The following is a 24,257-nucleotide window of genomic DNA, read 5'->3' on the forward strand; positions in this document are numbered from 1 at the left end:
GTGGAGCCTGAAAGAGTGAGAAAAAGTAGGGATCGTTGAAGAAAAATGTTTTAATTAAACAGCTTTATAGTTCGAATGAATTATAACTATACTTAGTTTCAAAATTAAATACCTTTCAAGCTTCTAGCTGCTTCCTTATGTCATGTTTTACAAAGTTGATCGACGAATTTTCTTTCCGGAATCGCAGCTGGCTCCAGTAAACCTGCGCTCTGAACTCTTAGAATATGGTACCTTATTTGCAAATCACTCGAACACCTCCAAAAACTTAATACAAAACAAAATAATTCTTACTGAAAATTTTACCGAATCCTGAGAGCCATCTCCCGATTTTCATCCCGAATCCTGAGAACCATCTCCCGATTTTCTCCCGAGAATCATCAAGATTTTACAGATTGTTTGAAAAGAAAAGTGATAATTCGGGCAAGATAGGATTAATAAAAACCACTAGCTGTAAAGCTTCTGCAATTTATCTGAATTAATCCATATAAGGTAGCATTTGAAATGGGAATTGATGCAGCAAGATTTTCTGGAGACATTGATGGAAATCTTCTTTGTCCTATTTGCTCATTTGTTTTGGAAGAACCTGTCCAGGTTTGTAGGTCATGCAAACAACCAACTAACTGGCTACTCATATCAAAGGCTGTCTTAAATCTCTTTTTAATATATCGGAGGAACTAATAGAACTTAAAGTTTCAGTCTGCTTTTTCTTTACTTGAAATTGGAATTTGCTCATTAGTTGGCCACTTATAAAGGAAACATGTTAAACAAATTGAAATAGGTGTATTTGGCTCCCATTATATTTTGATTTCGGGATTAGGTCATTTTTAGGTCAATATATACCAAATCATATTATTGAGTTAGGACTAAAGTGAATACACCATTCGATGCCTTTTTGATGACCTGATTACAAATCTAGTAGCATTTCTATCAGAAGTGAATTTCACCTCTGCAATATATATGCCAATTCAGGGTTAGGTTAGGTTAGGTATAGCCTATATAGGGGGGCTAAAATTCGTTTCCAATAGCAATGTTTAGTTATTTGTAGTCAGCATAATAAGACATACAAATGGTGTATTCACTTTATCTAAAATTAATAGGCTAATATGTATTTGCGTATATATTGACACCATTATAAATATAGGACTTATGAGCAGTCCACCACATAAGGAGAAATGTTAAGAAAACAATTCTAACAAACCTAAATATTAACTGAGTATGGGACTGTTCTTTTATGCATCTTTTTGCTAAGATCTTACATCTTTTGACAAAGAATACTTAAAAGTGAAATTTTAGCACTAAGATCTTACAATTTATAGCATTCTTCTGCAAATGTCTTTCCAGTACATTCTGCTCTGATCAGCAGTCTATGAACAATGATAAGTATATCATCAAAGTTCTTTGTTGTGATTCCATAGCCTATGGTAAGATGGCATTTTTCACACTTTAGCTAATGGCAGTGAGCTGTAAAATCTTAGAACAAAGATGAGTTAAAAGAACAGAAATCTTTGCTGAAAAATGTGAGATTTTAGTGCAATAGAACAGGCCTTATACACCCCCACTCCCCAATTGCAAATAGACCCAGAATTGCATTCTGAATCTCAATAACCTTCAGTTGCATCACAAATGAACTTTAACCCCACCCTTAAGTATATCCAAATCAGGCTACATAATTGCACATCATGGGGGTGGGGGTAAAGTTCATATGTGATGCAACTGAAGGTTATATTGATATTCAGAATGCAATTCTTGGTATATATTTGCACATTAGATGGGAGTATATATAGGTTCTATGAAATTCATGAATTTCTTTGAAAAGCAAGAAAAAAAGTGAATATAAAGGTTCTCCTGCTGCAAAATATATTAACTAGGATTATTTGGCATATTATGAAGTAAAAATTGTTTGCTGAACATGTCTCCTTGTGTGGTGGACTGCTCATACATCTATACCCATTTTTATTTATCTAGATATCTTGGTAGGTTTTCTGACAATACCTTATACCCTTTGATGATGTCAAACATAGCCCTAATAATATATGTCTATGCTATTTCTTGATCTTAGGCTACTAATATCTAGAGGCTACTAAACCAGTTACTCAACACCCACTAAAAACAAGGTAACAGTTTACATAAATGACTTCCAAATAAAGTTGGTTAAATTTTTGTTATTCATATTATTGACTTACAAATAAAGTAAACATACCACTTGATGCCTTTTTTATGCTCTCTCCAAATATAATAACCATTTTTGTCAGAAATGAATTTTGCCCCCATCCCTATATATACCAATTCAGGGTATATATTTGCACATTAGTGGGGGTGGGGTAAATTTTATTTCTAATGTAAATGAGACATAAGTTTAAACTTTTAAAATTCATTTCTGACAAAAATGATTATTATATTTAGAAAGAGCATAAAAAAGGCATTGAGTGGTATGTTTACTTTATTCATAAGTCAATAATATAAATAACAAAAAATGTACCATAAAGTTAACATATCAATTGATACCTTATTTATGCTCTTTCAAGTTGTTTTTGTCACAAATTCAATTTTAAGCCCCCTTTGGACCCTCAAAGATGATGCCTTTTTCTCTTATTTTAGATATGGCTTATATGCCTTTGTTAGCATCACTCTTGTTTAAACTGGTTTCCCAATAAATTGAATTGATGTTGAAATTCTAGATAAATTGCTTAAATTGGCTTAATGGTACACTCAAAAGAAGCCAAGGTTGGTTAATGCTAATAAAAAATAAAATAAAATAGGATGAATATAGAATAGTTTAGAAACAAATTTGGGCTATATATTTGCACATGGGGGGGGGGGGGTAAAGAATAGCATATATTAAATATGTAACCTATCATAGGCACCTCCTCCCCCCCTAAACCCCAAAAAAACAACAGTTTAAATATTATAAATGCAATGAGACACCCTGCTCTTGGATGAATTTAGATAACAATTACCTGCTTTATGGGTCTCCATGACTGCATTCCTTTGATGGTCTAGTGCTGTGTACCATTAAGCACAACTGTACCCTTAAATATTACTAGCTATTGAATGTTGGGAATTTCTCAGGCTTGCTCTCTACTGTCTGAAACTCATCTTTCAAAGGGTTCTATCAGTTTACCTAGAGGTTGGTATATTCAGCTCTGGTATATTATGAGTGTCTCTCCTTTGTACATTATATTAGCCTAATTGAGATAAACATATCAAGGAATTTCAGAATTTTACACGTTTTCCTGGTTTAATTGTGAAACTTTGGGTTCATTGTTTACTTCAGTCTCATCTCTTATTGTACTCCTTTGTGGATGTCAACCTTTTCTTTGTTTCTGGTGCTGCTCTCTAAGGTACATGACAAAGCAAGGAACCTTATCCTTGAAACAAATAGTTCTGTAAATTAGCAGTTGCTTGATTTGAAGTGTTTTTGTATTCTCTCATGTGTATTTTGTTTTCTTCAACTCCACAATGGCATTCCTTTGGCCCTTGGAAGTAGTCCATCTTTTATCTGATCATTTTAACAGCCATATTTATAAATCTGGCAACATTCATCTTCCATTAGTAGCTTAAATCTGCTTAGCTTCTTTAAGCTACTAGATCTTCTACTTAAATGAAGTATGAGAAAAGTGTTTTCAGCTTCACAACTTTGCTCAATCCCAATATATTATGCTTCAAAGATCTGAAAAATACATTTCCTAGATTTAGAAAAATCCATTGGTTTAACTTAAAATTCCACTCAAATAATAGAAATTGCATTTTCAAAATTAAAACCAGAGAAATAGAAACTAGAAATTGTCGTATTATGTTATGTTAAAACTCAAATAGGTATAGAAATGGGCAAAACATTTTCAGAATGTACTAAACCAAGATAGAGTTGTAGGAAAAGATATAGAGGAAAACAAGAAAGTTTGTAATTCCTTGGATATGAAGGAAGATTTGTTTTGTGAGGAAGAATTAGCAACAGTAATAAAAGGAGTAAAGAATAATAAAGCCCCATGTACTGATGGTGTGGTAAATGAGTTTCTTAGATATAGTGGCTACAAGGTTGGAAATAGCTACTGAAGATTATAAATATTATTTTTGGAAAAGGGGAAGTACCTAGCAATTTAAAAAAAAAACTGTGTAAGAAAAGTGATACAATTGAGTGTGGTAATTATTGAAGCATTAGCCTAGTCTTTGTGTGTAGCAAATTACTTAGTAGTATGATACATTTTAGACTAAGACATGATGTAGACAAAGTTTTAAGAGAAGAACAGTGCAGTTTTAGAAAGAGTAGAGGATGGTTTGACCAAATTTTCATTCTAAGGCTAATAATTAAGAAGTGCCAAGTTATCTAACACCTTTAGTCCTTGTTTTTATAGATTATGAGCAAGAATTTGATTCTGTTCATAGAAGAGCTTTAGTTAATTTCTTATCCTTGTATGGTATACCAGATATATACATTAAAATGATTAGTGCTATGTATGAGAATAACCTGGCTGTGGTTAAGGTAGGAAATGAGGCTAGCTGCTGATTTTGTATTAAATCAGGGGTTAAGCAGGGTTGTGTTCTATCCTCCTTTATATGGATCATTTTCACAGACTTTATCTTAAGGAGCACAGGAAAGGCAATGGGAGAACAGAATTAGACAGGGAGGAAAAACTTACCCGGACTTAGATTATGCTTATAATTTAAGCATTCTAGATGTAAGGGTGAAAAAAATGAATGAATTTTTAGAGGTTTTGTGAGTTCAGGATACTAGAATAAGTTTGAAAATTAGTGTTCAGAAGACTGAGCTGCCGGAATCAGTGAAGGTGACATTGGGTAACCAAAAGATTGATCAGGTGGAGAGCTTTACTTACCTTGGTAGCATTATTAGTAAATATGATGGGAGCAGTGAAGATGTTAAAAGCAGAATAGCCAAGGCTCAGGTTCTGCCCTGAAGAATTTTTCATGAATTTTGAATTTTTCTGAAAGGCATGCAATTATTATTACTAACTAGATGAAATTTGTTTAGTTATTACCTTACCTTAATTCACACTTTTGAGTGATATTAAGGTCCATACAGGATCTGGTTTGCTGTGAGCCAATGATGGAGGCAGGAACAATGAAAATTTTGTGTGCCAAAGGAGATATTACCTAATTGGCATAATTGATGATGTCATCAGCTATATTTTCTGTTTTTTGACCTAGATGAGGGGTTTGAACTTAGAATGTGAAACAGAAAAAGGTACCAAGAGAGAAAAGAAAAAATGATGAGCACAATCAGATCTAGCTTCTCAACTGCACATTTTTAAAACATACCTAAGCGGTGACACAAGAAACCAACTTTTCTGTACTTGCATTAGAGGTATGATCAAAGGGGGTGGAAAAGATCAATTAGGGGTGCACAGGGAGGTGACAACACCTTTGCAACTCCATTCCATTTGTGGTGTCAAAACAGAAGCCACTTGGAATAAATTAAAGTGTACAGATATTGAATCCTAGCCTCAACAGAAGTAAATCCAAAATAAAAACATTAGCTGCAGAAATAGAGCTTCTGATGAAAAGAAAAAAGCTGAAATATAATAATCTAAAGAAAATGACCACACTTTACACATATGTTATACTTCTTTGGCCAAATTATCACATTTTCCAGCACAAGCACACAAAACATGACCAAATTATGGAAGGCATTTACAATTCTTGGTGCAATTTTTGCTACACTCATAAAAGAGTTGTGAATATCCTGATACAAGTAAGAAAGTGCTCAAAATATCAGGAACAATATCTTGTCCAGAAATTTACCATCCAGTGCACCCAGTCTTTACAATTGTGAAATACATCTCAATATTATCATTGGTGAAATGGCATCTACAGTATCATCTGATTTGATAATTATTGGTGATTTCAATTTCCCATTAATCTAAGTGGGTTGATGGTCTTGGTCATGTAGTATCTAGTAATGGAGATTCACCATTTGTGTCTTGCTTATCTGACAAATTCCATCACCAAACCATTGACAAGGCATCATGGCAACCAGAATCCTTCCTTGTTGGATCTTATAATTTTGAGCAATCCAGATTCCCTTAACAGAAATGAATTTCTTCTTCCAGTCGGCAACAACAACCACTCAGTTATCCTCTCTGTGTTATCCTTGAATAAATGTCTGCAACCTAATATTTGTCCTCAAACTTTTATTGACTATCAAGCAATACAGAAGGAACTAGCCTCAATAAATTGGTCGAAACTAATTATTTCTGATATTAATACATCATGGACAAATGTTAAAGAAGCCCCCCTATCAACTGAAAAAAGCACTCCCATGTCATCTACCAAAAACACTACCATTCCTCACAAAGGATGCAAAAAGAACAATCAACAGGAAAGCCAGAGCCTGGAAAAGGTACAACAAGGAGAAAACTCAGGAAAATCAGATAAGGTATGCAAAGGCTCAAAATCTTGTCTCCAATATAGTTAAGAAATTGAAGTCTCAACATGAGGAGAAGCTTGCCACAGATATCAAGGCAAATCCCAAATGTTTCTGCCAAAAATCCTAACTGTCACACCATTCCTGACCTCAAACATAATGGCATAACCCACTCATTGCCAATAGATAAGGCTAATATATTGAATACCCAGTTTGCCTCTACCTTCACCATGCAATCTTGTTCCCTGCAGCACCATCAAACTATCCCTGCAGCACCATGAAACTTAATATTTCATCCAATGCCAAAATTATCAATTACCAAAGGTATGGTCTTCAATAGCCTGGAAAAACTTGATGTTAAGAAATCCAAAGGATCAGATGGAATACACCCAAGGCTTCTCAGTTCTTCCCTGTGTAGACTCTTCCAGCTGTCCCTACAAAATGGAGAACTACCATTGGATTGGAAAAAGTCCTATATAACACCAATCCACAAAAAAAGGCCCCAAAGATCATGCAGAAAATTATTGTCCTATTACCATCACTTTTGCAGTTGTAAATGTACTTGAGAGATTTGTCAATAGAGCTCTAATTCAGCACTTGGAAATTAACAACATCCTCACTTCCAATCAACATGGCTTCTCTAAGATTTGTTGATACTAATATAATACACACATACAAGTATGTTACACCATTATTGAATAATGATTTACCTGTCAACATGGTGCTCCTGGACCTCTCAAAAGCATTTGACAGGGTTTGCCATGACTTCCTCATGACCAAACTAAAAGCAGTATCTGTTGATGATGTTATTGTCCAGTGGATATAGTTTCCTTTCAGAAAGAATGCAAGTTGTAAGAGTTCACAACTCTCAAGGTGTCCCATATCTCTTTGTCTACAACTGTTTTAAGCAGCATTCCCCCAGGGACCATTCTTGGGCCAAGTCTCTTCAACTTATGTATAAATAATGCACCCAATTTTCTCTCAAACCTCCTCACTATGCTGATGATTCAAAACTTGTTGGTAAAGCAGCCACAACCTCTGACTGGCAATCTATTCAAAAGGACCTTGATATTCTTGGGACTTTGGCTGATACATGGCTCATCTCGTTTAATGCTGACAAATGCCATGTAATCCACTTTGGCAATCATAACACACATCAGCAATACCATCACCAAGGAAACCCCCTTTTTGCAGTCTCTGAAGAAAGAGATCTTGGAGTCATTGTTAATCGTCAACTAAAGTTCAGCACCCATGCAAAATCTGTATTGTTGTCTACCCTCCAATCTCTTGGAATGATGAAAAGAACTATCTCTAGCAGATGCCCAAGTATGTTTATGAAGCTCCACAAGGCACTAACTTGCCTGCGCCTAGAGATTGGAATGTCTCTGGCATCACCCTATTTCAGGAAGGACAAAGAAATTCTAGAAAGAGTTCTACAAAGAGCAACCGAAATGGTCAAAGGCCTCAAACAAATGCCATACAAAGAGCGTTTACGTCACTTGACACTTCCTACTCTTGCATACCAGAGGAAACATGGTGACATGATAATGATCCACAAAATTATTTCCAAAAATGTTCTCCCTGGTCTCCTTACACCCCCCCCCTAGATCGTTTTGTGACAAGATCATTCCAAAAAGATTTTCAAGGAACCTTCTTTGTCCAAGAAAGAAGATTTTTTTTTTTCAGTCAACAAGTAACAAACTTGTGGAATCTACTCTGAAGATACAGTGGCTGCTGATTCAACAGGTGCATTCAAGGTAAATCTAGACAAAGAATGGCTACAACAAGAATTCCTGTACAACTGGGAAGCTGTTGAGTCCTCAACCCAAATTTAGCAAACAACCCAGAGAAGTCATAGCAGGGCATTACAAGGATAAAATCCCTAATTTCGCTCCAAGCTGCAATTTAAGGTAATAACTCAAGGTTTGGCAGACTCAGTCTTGCCATCAATGAGGCATTCCAGATTGCAAACTGAAAGTAAAAACGCTTACAATATTCCACGAACGCCTCCTCCGTAGAAGGTAATGCTTTCAGCTCCTTACAAGGGTACAAGTGTACTTGTAAATCGGAAAGGGATTAGGATCCCTTCCATAAGCACTGATTATCAGCTTTCTTGCAACATCTTGGAAGGAGAACATAGTGGCTTCCATGAAGGTTTCATCTCTCAACTTCTGTATTTCACAATGATTCTCCATGAACAGACCATTCTCCTTGGCAGATAATAAGAACGTTCATTTTCCTTTATAGAAAAAGTAACTTGTTGTGTCACACCCCAAAATGCAGTGAATGATTTCCAGGGAGTTCAACATTTGCTTCTCTGTTCTCGAGAACTAAAGATCAATGGGGACATAAAAATTTAGAAACAAGGGACAACATCCTCCCCAGGAAGAATATTAAGGAGATGAGGGAATTAGTCCACTAGTATCACATTTACATCAGTATCATTAGCACAAACAGTTACCCTTTCAAAGCCATTTCTAAAGCAAAAGCAACTTGCAGAGCCATTCTGGTGTCTGCTTCCTCATGTGTGCTACACAGTAACTCCTCAAAACTGAGCAAATCAACATCATGACTTAAACATATAGCTCTCATCCTGTCTTCAAATGCTCCATACAGCCATACATGCAAGGTTTCAGCAGTACTTAAGCTGCTTATATAGTCAAATTCATTTGCTTCACACTGATCCCTTCACTGCAATATTCCATCAAAAACTAAATAGTCGATTTTTCTGTTTTTGTTTCCTTTGTTGGTTATAAAAACAAATTGTAGTTTCGCCAGAAAAATGTACCTCACTGCATTTCTGTGTGTACTTGTATATAGTTTTTGTTTTGTTACTGGGAGATTCTGTTAAATTTACTTCAATCAATCAATTTATTAATACTACATTCTTAATGTTTCTTCTAAATTCTAAACTTTACTTCAATTCTTAATGTTTCTTCACATGCCTCTGTATAATTAATATCTTTATTTTCAAGGCTCCAACATGTGAACATGTGTTTTGTAATAACTGCATTACTCAGTGGTTAGCATTGAAGCAGACTTGTCCTGTAGATAGAACCGTTTTAACTATTGATGCTCTGAAGCCTGCTCCAAGGATCCTGAGGAATTTTCTTTCTAGGTAATTATTTATTTCAATATTTTGCAGATATGCACAAACTAATTTTTAGAACACCTCAGACCAGATGGGTCTTATGAAGTTTATTTTTTTTACCTTTATTTAGTTTATTAAAGTTTATATGAAGTTTTTTTTTCTTCCTTGCAACCATGCTTTAAAAAGTGTTAATTAATAGCACTTCCCACTCAGTTTTTCATGCTGATTTGTGTAGATCAACTTGTTTTGCAAATGTTTGACTGGATTCCTGTGAAATTAGGCTTTTCCTGTAGATACTCTGTTTCTAAAATGTGCTTTAGGACGTTTTGTGCAGATACACTGTTTTAAACTATAAGAAATATAATATGAAACTTTGACCGCCCAATTTTCTTTCGAAACTAATTATATTCAATAAATTAATAGAATGGGACATTAACCACTTTAACAAGGTCTGAAACCAAGTCATACTCAGGCATTTCTAGCTGAAACTGCTTTGTACTTGGGGTTATTACAGAAATCAGCTTTTTGACAATGTTAGATTTCTTATCAGAGCTTATGCCTATAGTGCTGATTTTTGTAGGTGGTAAGGGGGTATTCAATCTGAATTTCTGTTTCAAGAGAAGTCGTAATCTAAATAGGGATGGTCAAGTCTGTCTTAATTTTCACTGATTATGTTTCTTTTCAGAGCAACCTTCAACTATGTCATGTAGGTCACAGGGAAAGTTCTGAGTTCCTTTTCAATTTTACATTCTCTGAAATCTTTGCATGTAATTTCTTGTCAAGCTATATTGGATTTAGAGGGAGCCACAACTGGCTTAAATGCCTCTAAGTCATAAATGCCTTCCAGGCATGCATTTTACTCTCAATATTTTTGTTGGACTCTGTCAGCAATCATGTTTGTATGTCCTTAAATCAAATAGCAAAGTATCACTAACTGAAGATCTTCAGTTCCATTGTTCACAACAAGTTCAAGAGCATTGATCAGTACATAGCTGTCATTGGGCACTATTTATGGTGATATTTCAACATAAAACACCTATTCTGGGGGAACTTAAATTAAATTGATTAGACTTTCATTTAACTTCATTAACTTTACTTAAAAATGCAGTCTTGTCATTGGTCTTTCAAATACACTTTTTTGTTCTAGAGAATTTTTGGAGCCTTTGATGGGTCTGTCAGTTGCACTGTTTTGGGCTAGTGATTGTTTTGGAGCCTTTTAATTGGTCCATCAGATACATTGTTTTGGATTTCTAAGTCAGGTGAAATAGTAGATAAACTGTAAGATTGGCCTGCCAATCTTCAAAATAAAGGAGATACAGCAATATACCAATATATACTATATATAGGCGTATACCAATTGATTCAGCACAAAAAGTCACATAATAAGCCACCCTTAAATAAAAATCAAGAGAGGGTGCAGATGCACACTTTTTTTCAGACTGGAGAGCCAAGTTGATACAGAAGCAAATTGTTTAAGTCTGTCTATATAAACTGATTGATTCCATCATTCTTGTTTGATTTGTAGTGGATGTTTACCTGCTTGTGCATTGTTGTGCTTTTCAGTATTATCAAATATATATATAGATAATTAATATCTGATCTGAAATCAAGACGATAATTGTGCGTGTCCTAGTTTTAATTGTGAAATTGTGGCAATCTTTCTTTAAATGAAAAAAACTGAATTTTCTCTTAGAAGCAGAAAATCCTTGAAGTAGCTTTCGAAAAGATACAACCAATTTGTAGTCTCTCACCATCCTTGAACGTTCATGATGTTGATAACTATTAGCATTCACATTAAATTGTCAACAAGAAACTGCGCTTTGTTCTTTAAATGCTGTAATTTACAGGTTGCTGTAAAAAAATAACAGTTCAGTATTGCAAGTCCTTTTTTTGCTGTTAACCTAAACATAAGTGTAGTTTTTATTCCTGGATCAAATTTTAGTGTTTTTTTGTTGATTTTTTTTCATTTAGCAGTCTTCTTCAAAACTTCTTTTGCAGTTTTTGCCTACTAAGGGGGTTTGGATGGGAGGTTTACAAGAGGTGGCATTGTTGACCTCCAGACAAGATTTTTTTCAATCATACTTTTTTATGGTGGTACCCTTGTTGCACTTCCTAGCCTTTCAACTCCAGAAATGGAACCAAAGAGTTCATTTTTAGTTACGTACTTCCTAGCCTTTTTAGTGACGGCACCTCACAATGGCTTTATTAAGAAGAACTTACAAAAAAGCACGCAGATCTGATCAATAGCTTTAAGTGAGCCATTCAACATTTGCCTATGAGATTGTGGTAGCGTGCTTGCCCTGTCTGTCTTTTCATGATTCAGTTCCAAAACCAGAATTAGGGTTTTTGACATTTGAGATTCCAATGGTGTTCTTTTGATTTTGATCTGCCACCAGTTTAAAGGGATTTGAGCTCTTTTAAGAATTTCTGAAAATTTGATTCTGCAATGAACTTCTAATGTTTGAGTGAACATGTATAATAATACTTTGTATTCCTTTATAACTTTTAAACCTAACAAATTCACATTTGACAGTTATTTTCAAAATACGATTTTGAACTTTTGGCTACTATGGAAAGTAGTTCACTCTTTACAGATTATCTTACCTTAATTTGCACTTTAGAGCAAATTAAGATCCATCATGATCTGTTAATTGCTCTGTACTTGATGATGTGAATGATTAAAGATCAAATGCATCCCACTGGTACTTCCAGGGAACACCATTCCATTCAACATCAAAAGATTTCTTAAACACTTCATCATTGGGTGCTCAGACTGTTGTATTTGAGAGACTATTCCAGTGGTTTACTACACGGCAGGAGAAAAACTGTTGTCGGTGTCGAGTTTTAACAGATGGTTTGAACAGCTTCTTTGAATGCCCCCTCCTGTCAGTGGCAATATTTTGGGAAATTGGCAAATTAATTGGGGAGTTTTCTTGTGAAGTAAGCTTATGTGTCATAAGCATATTAGCTTTTCGTTGTTGGTAAACCAGTGTAGATAATTTAAGCTCTTTTAAACGTTCATCATAAGGCTTGTCTCTCATCTTAGGTACTGCCTTTGTAGCTCTCCTTTGCACTCCTTCCAGAAGCTGTAGATCACCCCTGTATCCTGGTAATGCTATGCACATTCCAAAATCAAGCACTTCTCTGATAAGGGCCTTGTACAACCTCACAAAAACATGGGGAGACCTACTGGATATAGTTTTTTTTTAAGAGTGCTAGAACAGAGATTGCATGAGACACAGGCTTCTTGTAGTTTAAATGGAATTTATAATGGTTGCCAACAGCGATTCTAAAGTTTTTTTCTTCATCCATACTGCTCTTCTTGAGTGTTGTACATAATTGGATTGATTAAAGTGTCTTAGAACCCTGGGCTGGACTTGTCAAAATCTATCTCACTGCTCTTCTCTGTATTGAAACTCATGTACCTTGCTGTTTCCCATTTTTGAATATGGGTAAGATCTGCCTGTAGTGACTCATTATTGACTACAGCAAACACCTTTGAGTTGTCAGCATAGAGAGTTAGATTATTTTTGGTTAATTGAAAAATATTATTTATATAGATATTGAATAGGGTAGGTCCTAAGACACTACCCTGCAGGACACCATTGGTGACTCCACATCTCTCAGAGAGGATTGATTCCCCTTAATCACTAAAAAGCCTCACTCTCTGTGTTCTGTCTGTAAGAAAAGCTGAGATCTAGCCAACAATGTCTCCATTAATTCCACTTTACATAATTTCTTTGTTTAAGTGTGGATGTGGAACTTTATCAAATGCTGTTGCAAAGTCCTGCAACAAGACATCCACAGGTAAGCCATGATCAATAACAGCATAAGTCTCCAGCAAATTTGTTTCTACAGACTTTCCTGGTTGAAAACCATGTTGGCTGGGCGATAGTATCCCATTAAGTTTAAGATGTTTTATGACGGAGTCACTTACCATTGTTTCCAGGATTTTAACAACAGTAGAGGTTATGCTTATGGGATGTTAGTTTTCTACACTGACTTTATTTCCCTTTTTGAACAAAGGGGTGACAAATGCTGTTTTCCAATCTGCTGGGACTTCCTTTGTACATATGGAGAATTTGAATAATTGGGAGAAAAGCTTAGGAATGTCTTAAGCAACTTCTTTTAGAAGACGTTGATGTAACATTTCTGATCCTAGTGAATTTTAGATATCTATTCATTTGAGTCGTCTGAAGATATTTGAACTATCCATTTTATTGGGCTCCATTGGATGGTGGATTTATGTAGGGTCAACATTGGATAGGTCTTTATCTGATGTGCTACTAAAAACAGACAAAAACTGGCGGTTCAGTTCATCTGCAATTTCTTTGACATCTGTTACTTCAGCTCCTGAAGCAGGAAATTTAGATATTGATCGCCTACCAAGACTTTTACATGACATACTGCCAAAATTTCTTTGGGCTATGCTTGCATTCTCTAGCTACTGTGGCTTCGTGGTTCTGATAAAGTTTCCTGGTTAGATTTCTCAACTAATCTCTTGCTTTTTTGAACTTCTTGTACTGGTCTGGACTCTCAGTTGCGTTTTATTTTTTCCAGCATCTCTTTCTTTTATTGAGCTGCTTCTTATTTGTCTAATGTGATAATTTGTCTCTAATGTCTGCAGAGTTAAATGCCATAATCGTGTTATTAGAGCACCTTATGAATAATAAACCTTTGATTGCTAATTTACAAAATATTATAGTGTTTTCTGACTCTTTGTCAAGTCTAGAGTTGCTGTCTTCAGCTCCTCAGTATAAGATGGATATTGACATATTGATAATCTTGCTTCAAGAGGCATAAGAACTTACCTTACAGTATGTTCCAAGCCACTCAGGTATAACTGGTAACCATCAGGCGGATGATGTTGCAAAAAATGCTATAAATATTGACCAGCCAAGTGGGAGGCCAATCCCAATTAGAGATAAATAAAAAAATACAAGTTTTTTTTAACTGAAAGTAAGGAACGACGTTAAAACTTAAAACGAACAGAAATTATTCCGTATATAAAAGGGGCTGTCCCCTCCTCAACGCTTCGTTCTTTAAGCTAAAGTTTTTTATTGCTTAAATAAATTAGAGTTGTGTGTAAGTCGAACTTTAGCGGAAAGAGCAAGGCGTTGAGGAGGGGACAGCCCCTTTCATATACGGAATAATTTCTGTTCGTTTTAAGTTTTAACGTCGTTCCTTACTTTCAATTAAAAAACTTTTTATTTAATTTTTGAACGTTTTTGAATTAATACAGGTTTTGATATTGGCTAACCATACATGAATAGTTCAAAAGAAATTTGCATATTAATTTTACTATTTTTGGCTAAATAGCTATCTCGAAAGTTCTTTAATTCTAATTATAAACGTTTTCATTAGTAATAAATATACGTAACTTACAAATTAACTTCCGTAACGAACTTCTATATTCATATTTTTAATACGTATATTAGGGGGTTCGCCCCCTAGTCAATACCCTGCTCTTTAAGCTAATGTTCGAATTTTGTTCCAATTCTTTAAAAATGACCCTTAATAACAAAGGCCGTTAATTAGAATAAATAGCTCTTATGAAAGTACTAAAAAATCTTTGGCTTAAAGAGCGAGGTATTGACTAGGGGGTGAACCCAATTAGATCCCGGCGGATCGGCCGAACGCCGCCAACAAGAGGCCCGGTCGAACGCCGCCGAAGTGTTGTAACGCCGTCGGCGCGCCAAAGGTGCGCCGCCGCCGACAGAAGTGGTGGCGTTCGGTCGACTTTAAATTAATTTTGCGGCAATTCTTTATTGCGTCAACCGCAAAGTCGGAGCTTTTCCTTCTCGTGTGGTTTAGTATTTCAATTTTCCTGATTAGAAATCAAGCAGGGCTTGCAATATCCCCGAATTTTCGAATATTTGCCCGAAAACCTATGCGTCACCCTGAAAAAAAATTTGGTTCCACGAATCCTCGAAAATCACGCAATCACGGTGCCACCCCTAGCGATTTATCACCAGTGACCTTCCCTGCCAAATATTACTTTGCATACCATAATTCTTCACTACTCTCTTGTTCATTAATCTTCGTCTCTTTTGTTACTTCGCATAAAAACCAGACAGATGCATTATGCAATTGCAAATATTGCTATGTAATCAGCTCTTCGTATGTTGACAAAAAACAGTAACGTATTTATAAAATGAGTTTCAATCGTTTTGAACTTCGTTTCCCTATTGGAGTTTCCTAGATCGTTCGAAGTCGAGAATTTTACTTTCGAGCTGAATAGAATTATAGAATGAATTCACGACTATACAGCTTCAGCCTTCAGTTGGATTTTGAAATTGACAGCCGACAGATTGTTTCTACAGCTGAATTGTTAGTTTGCAGGGTTTTTTTTTTTTTTTTGCTGTTTTTAGATAAGATTTTCTTAATGTTTGATACTCAATTGTTGAACGCCTGAATGTTTAATACTCAATGGTTCGGAAGCTACCCCAAAAATATGACTCAGAAATAAATTGTAAATTATTGCCTATATGGGGAAGGATAGGGGGCTATCATTTTTAAGTGATAATACCTTATTTTTTTATTGAAAGCAGGGATGCCAAAAGGATAATTATTTTTTTCATTTAAAGTGGAGACAGAAGAAAATGATATCAAATTCCCTGGGAAACCATTGAAATATTTTGATAGACCCAGGGCCCCCCATTAAGACTTGTTCATTGTCTTGGATATTTTGCGATTTCTCATAGGCTACTGGCCTAATTTTGCTTTTGTGTGTGCTCCCTTTTAATTAGATTCTCTGGATATTATTGAATGCCACGGCTAATATATGACTCAGTTTTCCAATAATTTGAGGTATATCTGAATAATTTCGACATTTTTGTTGTTGTCTTTGTACCCCTTTACTCATACCCTCAATTTTTTTCAAGGAATACTAAGCTGTTTAACGTTATTTTGCGTGTTTGTGCATTTTATCAAGGTGGTATCCAGAGGGGGGGGGGTAGTGAGCTATCATATTTAAATGATAATACCTCGATTTTTTTTTCGAAAGCAGGGGCGACAATAAGTTAATTTTTTTTTTTTTACTTAAAGCAGAGACGGTGTCCTATCAAGATGGTATCCATAGGGGGGTGGGCCGAGGGTGTTATAATCTATAATTGATATTAACTTGATTTTTTTTTTATTTAAAGCAGGGATTCCAAAAAGTTGAAAAGTTGACAAAAATTAGTTGACAAAGTTGACAAAAGATTTTCGTGAGCTATACTCGATACAGCACTTGCATGGTTTTATCGTCCAAAGGGAAAGGGACATATGCGTCCAACCCGTTTTTTTTTTTTCTTATTGATGAAACGGGTTTAATCTGAAAACATTCATTCATAAGTACCAGGCAGATTCACACTAAAACAAATTGTTGTGAAGAAAACAATACTGACATCTCCACCTAACGTTGCGAACGAGTGACAATAGCGCCCTTGGTCCAGTGCCCAAGTTACATGAAAAGGTCAGGTCATAATAAAAGTTTTCAATTTGGGAGGTTCAAGGAGGAGTCTTTGACAGTCTTATGACATCAGGATACTAGATGTTGTAACGTTCTTACGTATCCACAGTGGTTTAAAAAATTCGATCACCCCACAAACGATTACCAAAAATATGCACAAATATAACAAATGTAAAATTTGGAATATTTTAACACTTTTTTCAAAGCTTTGAAGAAAAGCAAAACAGGCTAAATACCCCTAACTACGCTTGAAAGCTATTTTAAAAAGAAACTCTTTCAAGATTTCCATGGAAATGGCCATAGCAGAAGCTTTGAGCCTGGGTGGGAATCTAAGAGGAGTCTTTGAGTATTTTGACCACAGGTGACTTTGCGACTTTTTTAAATTTGTAATTTTTGTGAGCGTTTGGAAATCAAAGCTCAACCTCAATAATTGATACTAAGTATCCAAATATTTTACTAGGATTGAGAGTGACGGACTAGTAAGAAAATACCAATATCTTGATATAGATATTTCAGTCTGCATATTATTTCATTTTATTAGATTCAGAACAGATGAGCTTTTAATTTTTTATCAGAAAATAGCTGGAATTTAATTTTTCTTCATACCAAATAAACCATTAAGTGTTTTTTGTTTCATTGTAATTGAAGTGTTCTCATGTGAAGAGTTCATCATGTATTTTCAAATTTGTTGAATTTGTTGATTTAAGATGTAGTTTACAATTAGACTGATATTAGGTGTTTATCAATGTTAAACTTGGAATGAATTCCCAAAAGTAAAGAACGAAAAATATACAAAACAATACTCGAAAATTGTAAAAAAGCAGCAGTTCCATCTTAGCCTACATGACATATATTCTATAAAGAAGCCAAAAAACTTTAAAATTCATTTTTTTTAAATTGTACTTAAAAACCAGTTTTTAATACAAGAAGTCTTTTTAAGAACCCAAAAGAGCAAAAAAAAACAAAACAATTAATATCAAAGTCGCTCATTTCAACTGTTTTAAAGGTGACAAAACAGATATAGGCAAAGGGTATTATGAAAAAATTAAGCTTCTAAGTTCAAAGTTATTACCCAGATAACTGACGAATTTTGTGATACGGTATTTGAAGTTGTATATGCAGTAATGCTCGATGAAAAAAACTACTAATTTTGAAAATTATTTATGTTAAGAATGATGAATAGCGAAGAAGAACAGTTTCCAGCCAGCGACGTGTAAAGTTTTGAACTCATGAATAGGCTCGAATCTGGTGTCAAGTTAAGCTGTGATTTGAAAAAGAATGTTGACCATATTAATGTTTACAGTTTATATTGAACGTACAGGTGGCACACCGCCAACCTCATACCGGTAGCGCGCCGCCGACATCTTACCGGCAGCGCGGCGCGGCGTGCTGTTTTTGGCCCCGCCGCCACCGGTCTTCCCTCATCGGCGCGGCGCCGGGGTCTAAACCCAATCATATACGTAATATTTTCTGTTCGTTTTAAGTTTTGATGTTGCTCCTTACTTTCAGTTGAAAAACTTTTTTTTATTTAATTTCTGATCTTTTTCTTTAATAATGATGGGAAATCCGGCGCCCCCTTCAGATAAATGTCCCTTCCCCAATTAAAACTTCCTTCGTGGAAAGATCCACCCGTATAACCCCCGACCCGCACCCCCCTCCACCTACCAGAAAAAATCCCCCCTGAGAACGTCTGTGTACTTCCCAATAACCAATACTATGTGTTAACATTGGGTAAAGTTCATAACTTTCAGCCCTCCCCCTGGAGACTTCGGTGGATTAAGTCATCCTAAAAGACATAGTTATCATATTTTCCACCTTGCTGAACACTATGGCTATCTCAAAATTTTGATCGGGTGACTTTGAGAAAAAAATGAGTGTGGGAGGGGGCCTAGTTGCCCTCCATTTTTTTGGTCACTTAAAAAGGGCACTAGAACTTTTAATTTCCGTTCCAATGAGCCCTCCCGCGATATTCTAAGACCATTGGGTCGATACGATCACCCATGGGAAAAAGAAAAAAAAAACAAATAAACACGCATCCGTGATCTTTCTTCTGGCAAAAAATGCAAAATTCGACATTTTTGTAGATAGGTGCTTGAAACCTCTACAGTAGGGTTCTCTTATCGCTGAATATGATGGTCTGATTTTCATTAAGGTTCTATAACTTTTAGGGGGTCTTTCCCCCTTTTTTTGAAAATCAGCCAAATTTTCTCAGGCGCGTAACTTTTGATTAGTAAGATTAAACTTGATGAAACTTAAATATTTGAAATCAGCATTAAAACCTGATTCTTTTGATGTATCTATTGGTATCAAAATTCCGTTTTTTAGAGTTTCGTTTACCATTGAGCCAGGTCACTCCTTACTTACAGTTCGTTACCACGAACTGTTTGATATTTACCGCTGAAGACTATCAGAGGTACTGTTCAATAAGATTTATCATAGAATTCGGTTTGGCTCAAATGGGCTAAATTTCAGGCGTTTTCATATCAGTTCCCTAATTCAAGTGGCTCAGTTCCCTCCTCCCCCATTTGCAGGCATTGTAATATAAAAAATTAAACAATTGACCATTGCCTATTTGAATGTAATATGTTGACCTCTGCACTGTATACCCTGCATTTTAAACTGTTAAAGTGCTTCAAACAGCACAAAATCTCACTATTAGCTAAGAGTCTAGCTGACTATACCTGCACACGGAGCATAGAACTCATTGTTTATCTTGAGATTTCAACTCCTAAAGTCAAAAGATTTACAAATAAGAAATCTGAGCAGATTAAAAAAATAAGAAGCAGCCAATTCAGTAGTTCTATTCAGCTCACAAAGTGAAGCACATGCAAAAGGGCTGAATAGTCTCGACTGAAAAGCCCCGCCTGCTGAAATAGAAGAAGAAAGCTGTGTTTTGTTTGTTTAAACTAGATTTAAACACAAAGGCAAATCCCCATGGAAAAAGAAAATAAATATCACCAGCTTCAAAGTCCAGGTAAGCAAAGTCACACACTAAGGAAATCCACTTTAGATGACACTTAAGGATAAATATAAGTAGAAATAAATGTTTTTTCTCACAAATTTGTTCAATACTATAGGGCATGCAAAGCCAGAACATCAAGAGAGGATTTTACGATTATCATAACAGTTATAGATGGCTTTCAAAGTTAGAAAATGTTAGTATTGCTTTAAGCTAGTTGAACTTGGTTATCCTGTGTAATATCATTTAAATTTTCAACAGATATTTCTTTTCATGTAGATTAACCTTGAGCTGTAGCAACCAGACACATGGATGTCCTGCCATTTTAACTTTGGAAAGACTTGATGCACATCTTCTACAATGTTATTTCGACCCCAAAAGACTTGTTACTTGCCAATCAGGATGTGGATTTTTTATACCCTCTGAGGAACTGCAAAAGCATAATTTGAAATGTTTGAAATTTCAAATGGAAAAAAAAATGTCCAAAATGCAGTCAGAATTGGACTTATTTAAAGCAGAAATTGATGCATTAAAAAAAGGAATCCGAGAGAAGCAGCCAACAAGTTCAGATTCACCACCTTTACCAACAGCTGAACAAAGTCAGGCAGTAAATCAGGTGATTCTCTATTGCTCAGTGGTGTAAATTCGTAGAAATTAGGAGGGGAGGCAAAATATGTTTTTTAAAAATATAGGGGGGGGGGGCAATTTTATTTTTTCCGAAAAACGAAAAAAAAAGGCTTTTTCAAATGGTTATAATAAAAAGTTATTTATCAAAATATTAGAGGTTTTGAAAATATTTCCTTGTTCCCCTGAATTGAGTTCATTGTTACTGTTTACCACTGGATACTTAATTAATTTTGTTTGTTCCCATGAAACTGGAAACCTTTTGAAGAGTAATATTTTCCATAGTTATTTTGAGAAATTGCAACTACAAAATGCATAGGAAGAACAAGTTCATTCAATATTACTGGCTAAAAGCAACAAATTCTAAAATGGGAGAAGAGCTAACATTTGTCCAAATGAAAAAGTAAAGTTACCCTTAAACTGTTAATTTTACTATTTTATTTACTTATTTTAACGTGCACTATTATTTAAAATGAAAAATATCTCTTTTTGGGGCATATTGTTCCACATCCAATGATGTAAGACAAGTTTAGTTTTGATTTCAATTAGGGATATTTTGCTGAAAGCAAAATTTTTCTGTTTGATATTTTTGAAAAACGTAAGACGTCTGGATTGTTTATTTGTGATTGCAAGTTACAGTGTGCTAAGGTCAGAGTAAAAGTACAAAAGTTATTGCCAGTATAATGAAAACAAAAATCTGATGAAGCTATTTGGTCAGCCACTCTGATGGACTCTATTTTTGGGATCTTGCAGTCCCAGTGAGCAAGGACCTTGAGTGGATTCAACAGTAAGGTCCCCCTTGACGAAGTTGGTAAAATGACACTTTTTAAATGATTCTCAAATAGAAGAATTCCATAATAAGGTAAATTCAAAATTTCTCGAGTGCTTTCCCGAACGTAAGACTAAATTCTGTTCTAGTGATAAACCATACTTAAATTTAAAAATAAAGCAACTGATATACATAAATTGCACCTAATACGAAAAGGTCAAGTGAACCAAGCAAAACAGTTGGCAAACCAAATAAAACGGAAAATCAAAAAGGCACAAGCAAATTAGTATGAAAATGAAGTTGACCATCTTTTGGAGTCCAAGCCGTCGCAGTTTTTCAGTAAAGTAAAAAGTCTGACTGGCAAAAGTTCTCAATCAGTTGACTTCATGAAGGAGGAGCCTCTAGGGAAAACTGCGAATGATTTAAATGCCTATTTTGCTTCAATTGTGCAGTCTTACCCCCCTCTTCCACCTGAGGATCCTCCAGTAAATTTAACTACTCCTTCAGATGATAATTTGACTGCTTACATTTCATCGGTAATTATAATTCGTAAACTCTCTTCGTTAAAAAGAACTTCCGTTGCCCCTTTTGACATTCCAGTTGCTCTCATTGAAGCATTTGCTAAAGAATTATCATTTCCCCTTCAGATAATTTTCAATAATATAACAAAAACAGGATATTTTCCAAAGAAATGGAAGAAAGGGTTTATTACTCCCATTCCAAAGACAGGAGCAGCTAAGGATTTCTCTGGTGTCCGGCCGATCACAGTTACGTCAGTTTTTAGCAGAATGTACGAAAGCTTTGTTGCCGCATGGCTGAAAAAATATATTTTAAAAGTAACTGATCGAAAGCAATTTGGTAACAAAAATTGATTTTATTTTAAAACACCTGGATGAACCTGGAAAATGGATAAATTTAATTGCAATTGATTTCAGAAAAGTATTTGACCTTGTTGATCACAAAATCCTTTTAGAAAAAATGGTGGGAAAAAATATACCCAGCTTTATTATTAAAATCATCAAGAGCTTCTTAACAAATAGAGAGCAAACTGTGAAGCATAAAGACCAATTTTCCACTTCTCTGCCAGTTTTTTGTGGAATTCCACAAGGAACTGTGATCGGGCCGCTGGGCTTCCTCCTCATGATAAATTAAATTGCTGCTCAGCTGGAGGACAGATGGAAATACGTTGACGACTTGTCCTTAACGGAAATCGTATGTAAGGATCGAAGAGCAATGCTGCTGGTTTCATCGACCAAGTTACCTCAAAGGCGGCTGAACTAAACATGGTCGTGAATAAAGACAAATGTTTGGTCACGAAATTTTCTTTTCTTCAGAATACTCAACCGTCTTTGGAACCTCCTATCGCTTCCGAGCTAATAAGTCATAAAATAACTTTACTTTGTGTAGTGATTTCTTCTGACCTCTCATGGCAGGAGAATACACAGACAATTGTAAAAAAAAGCTAACGGCGCAATCCAAATGCTAAAAACATTGAAAAATTTTGAGTTCCTAAGGACAAGCTGAAACTAATATTTTGCACTTTCATCCGCCCCTTAGTTGAATATGCTTATCCGGTTTGGCAGTTTGCCCTTACCCAGGATGAAACTGATAAAATAGAACGAGTTCAGAAGAGATCACTGCAAATAATTTATGGTGGTTCCCCTCTACCTTACTCCTTTTACCTCAAAGAATGTGAACTTGAATCCCTTTCTTCCCGCCGAGAAAAATTATGCCAAAGATTTGGCTCCTCCCTCCTTCAACATCCCATCTACCGATTATTCCTTCCCCAACCTTTTGTCCCTGTAGGATCTCGTCCCCCCAGCGAAGTGGCTGAGTAGGTTCCGAAACTGACCCCAGTCCACTGTAACACCATGCGGTACAGTAAAAGTTTGTGCCAAGCTTTGTGAAATATTATAGTGATTTGTAGTTTTTTTATTGTTTAGCTCATTCTATCCTGATAATATATTAACTGACAAGTTAACTGTCAATCGTAAGTGTTTTTATCCTTTAGTTTAGTAACCCAGACAAAGCTTTATGATACATTATTTTGCTAATTATGAAAAAGAGACATCATATTTGGGCTTTGCCCACGAGAGCTATGTCTTGTTTTTGAAGTAAATGAATTTGAAATTTGAGTATTCTCCAAAATCTTTAACAACAAATTTCTTATATTTTCTTTTTTTTTCCTTTTTTTTTCCTTTTTTTTCGAAAACCCTTCTGTTCCCCGTAGCCCATTGTACACTCCTACGAACTTTATCAGTCCTTGCATACATATGTGAAATATATTTACGAAATTTCGTTATTCGCTTATAATTTATTGCTCTTCTTCTTGTACTGAATGTAAATCAACTTTATTGCAATCCCAACATAGATTTTGTTTGATAACGGTGCGGTTGTTCCCTCTACTAAACCAGAAATTGCGAGATTCTTGTTTCATTACATTCTAGCAAATTTTATCTATTAGACAAAACATTGAAAACAACTGGAAATACAAAGGATTCACTTCCAGTTTAACTGCCTCTGGGTCACCTCCTCCCCATTATTCTTACTCTTAGTCATAGGCTATATACAACATTTTGCAGATTTAATTTACACTGGTCTCAGTTTTTTTTTTTTTTTTTTTTTTTTTTTTTTTTTTTTTTTTTTTTTTTTTTTTGCTTGTCCATCTTTGCAACAAATACTTCTTTAACCCTTTCACGACCAAGTCCTTCTTTTTCCTTCAAATTGGACAAAATATGTAATTCCTGATTAGAAAGACACGCTGATTTAGAAAAAAAGTGAGAAGGAAAGTTGCTTTTGTATGGTCTAAAAAAGAACTATAAAACAAAATCATATACTAGTGAGGAAAAGAGAAAACACGGAGTGCGTGTGTGATCAGTAAGGTCAGTCAATACAAAACGGGGCGATAGGAAATCAAAATTAGCCGGAAGAAAACAATTCCAAGATAACTGTTGCTTTAGAAACTATCTTGAACAAAATGGC

The 24,257-nt window shown here is 35.3% G+C and overlaps 1 protein-coding gene across 1 annotated transcript in view; it reads left to right on the forward strand.

Moving 5' to 3' along the window:
• The first annotated feature begins 390 nt into the window (after positions 1 to 390).
• Positions 391 to 24,257, forward strand: part of LOC148950768 (E3 ubiquitin-protein ligase NRDP1-like) — a 47,005-nt gene continuing 23,138 nt past the window's right edge. The window contains exons 1-3 of the mRNA XM_089090005.1: positions 391 to 591; positions 9,355 to 9,497; positions 20,162 to 20,498. Of these exons, the coding sequence (XP_088946131.1) occupies positions 502 to 591; positions 9,355 to 9,497; positions 20,162 to 20,498 (570 nt within the window). The 5' untranslated portion in view covers positions 391 to 501. The remainder of the gene's footprint in view (positions 592 to 9,354; positions 9,498 to 20,161; positions 20,499 to 24,257) is intronic.

Source organism: Artemia sp. Qi Xiang Cuo, chromosome 6 (assembly GCF_049724085.1).
Source record: "Artemia sp. Qi Xiang Cuo chromosome 6, ASM4972408v1, whole genome shotgun sequence".
Lineage (NCBI taxonomy): Eukaryota > Metazoa > Arthropoda > Branchiopoda > Anostraca > Artemiidae > Artemia > Artemia sp. Qi Xiang Cuo.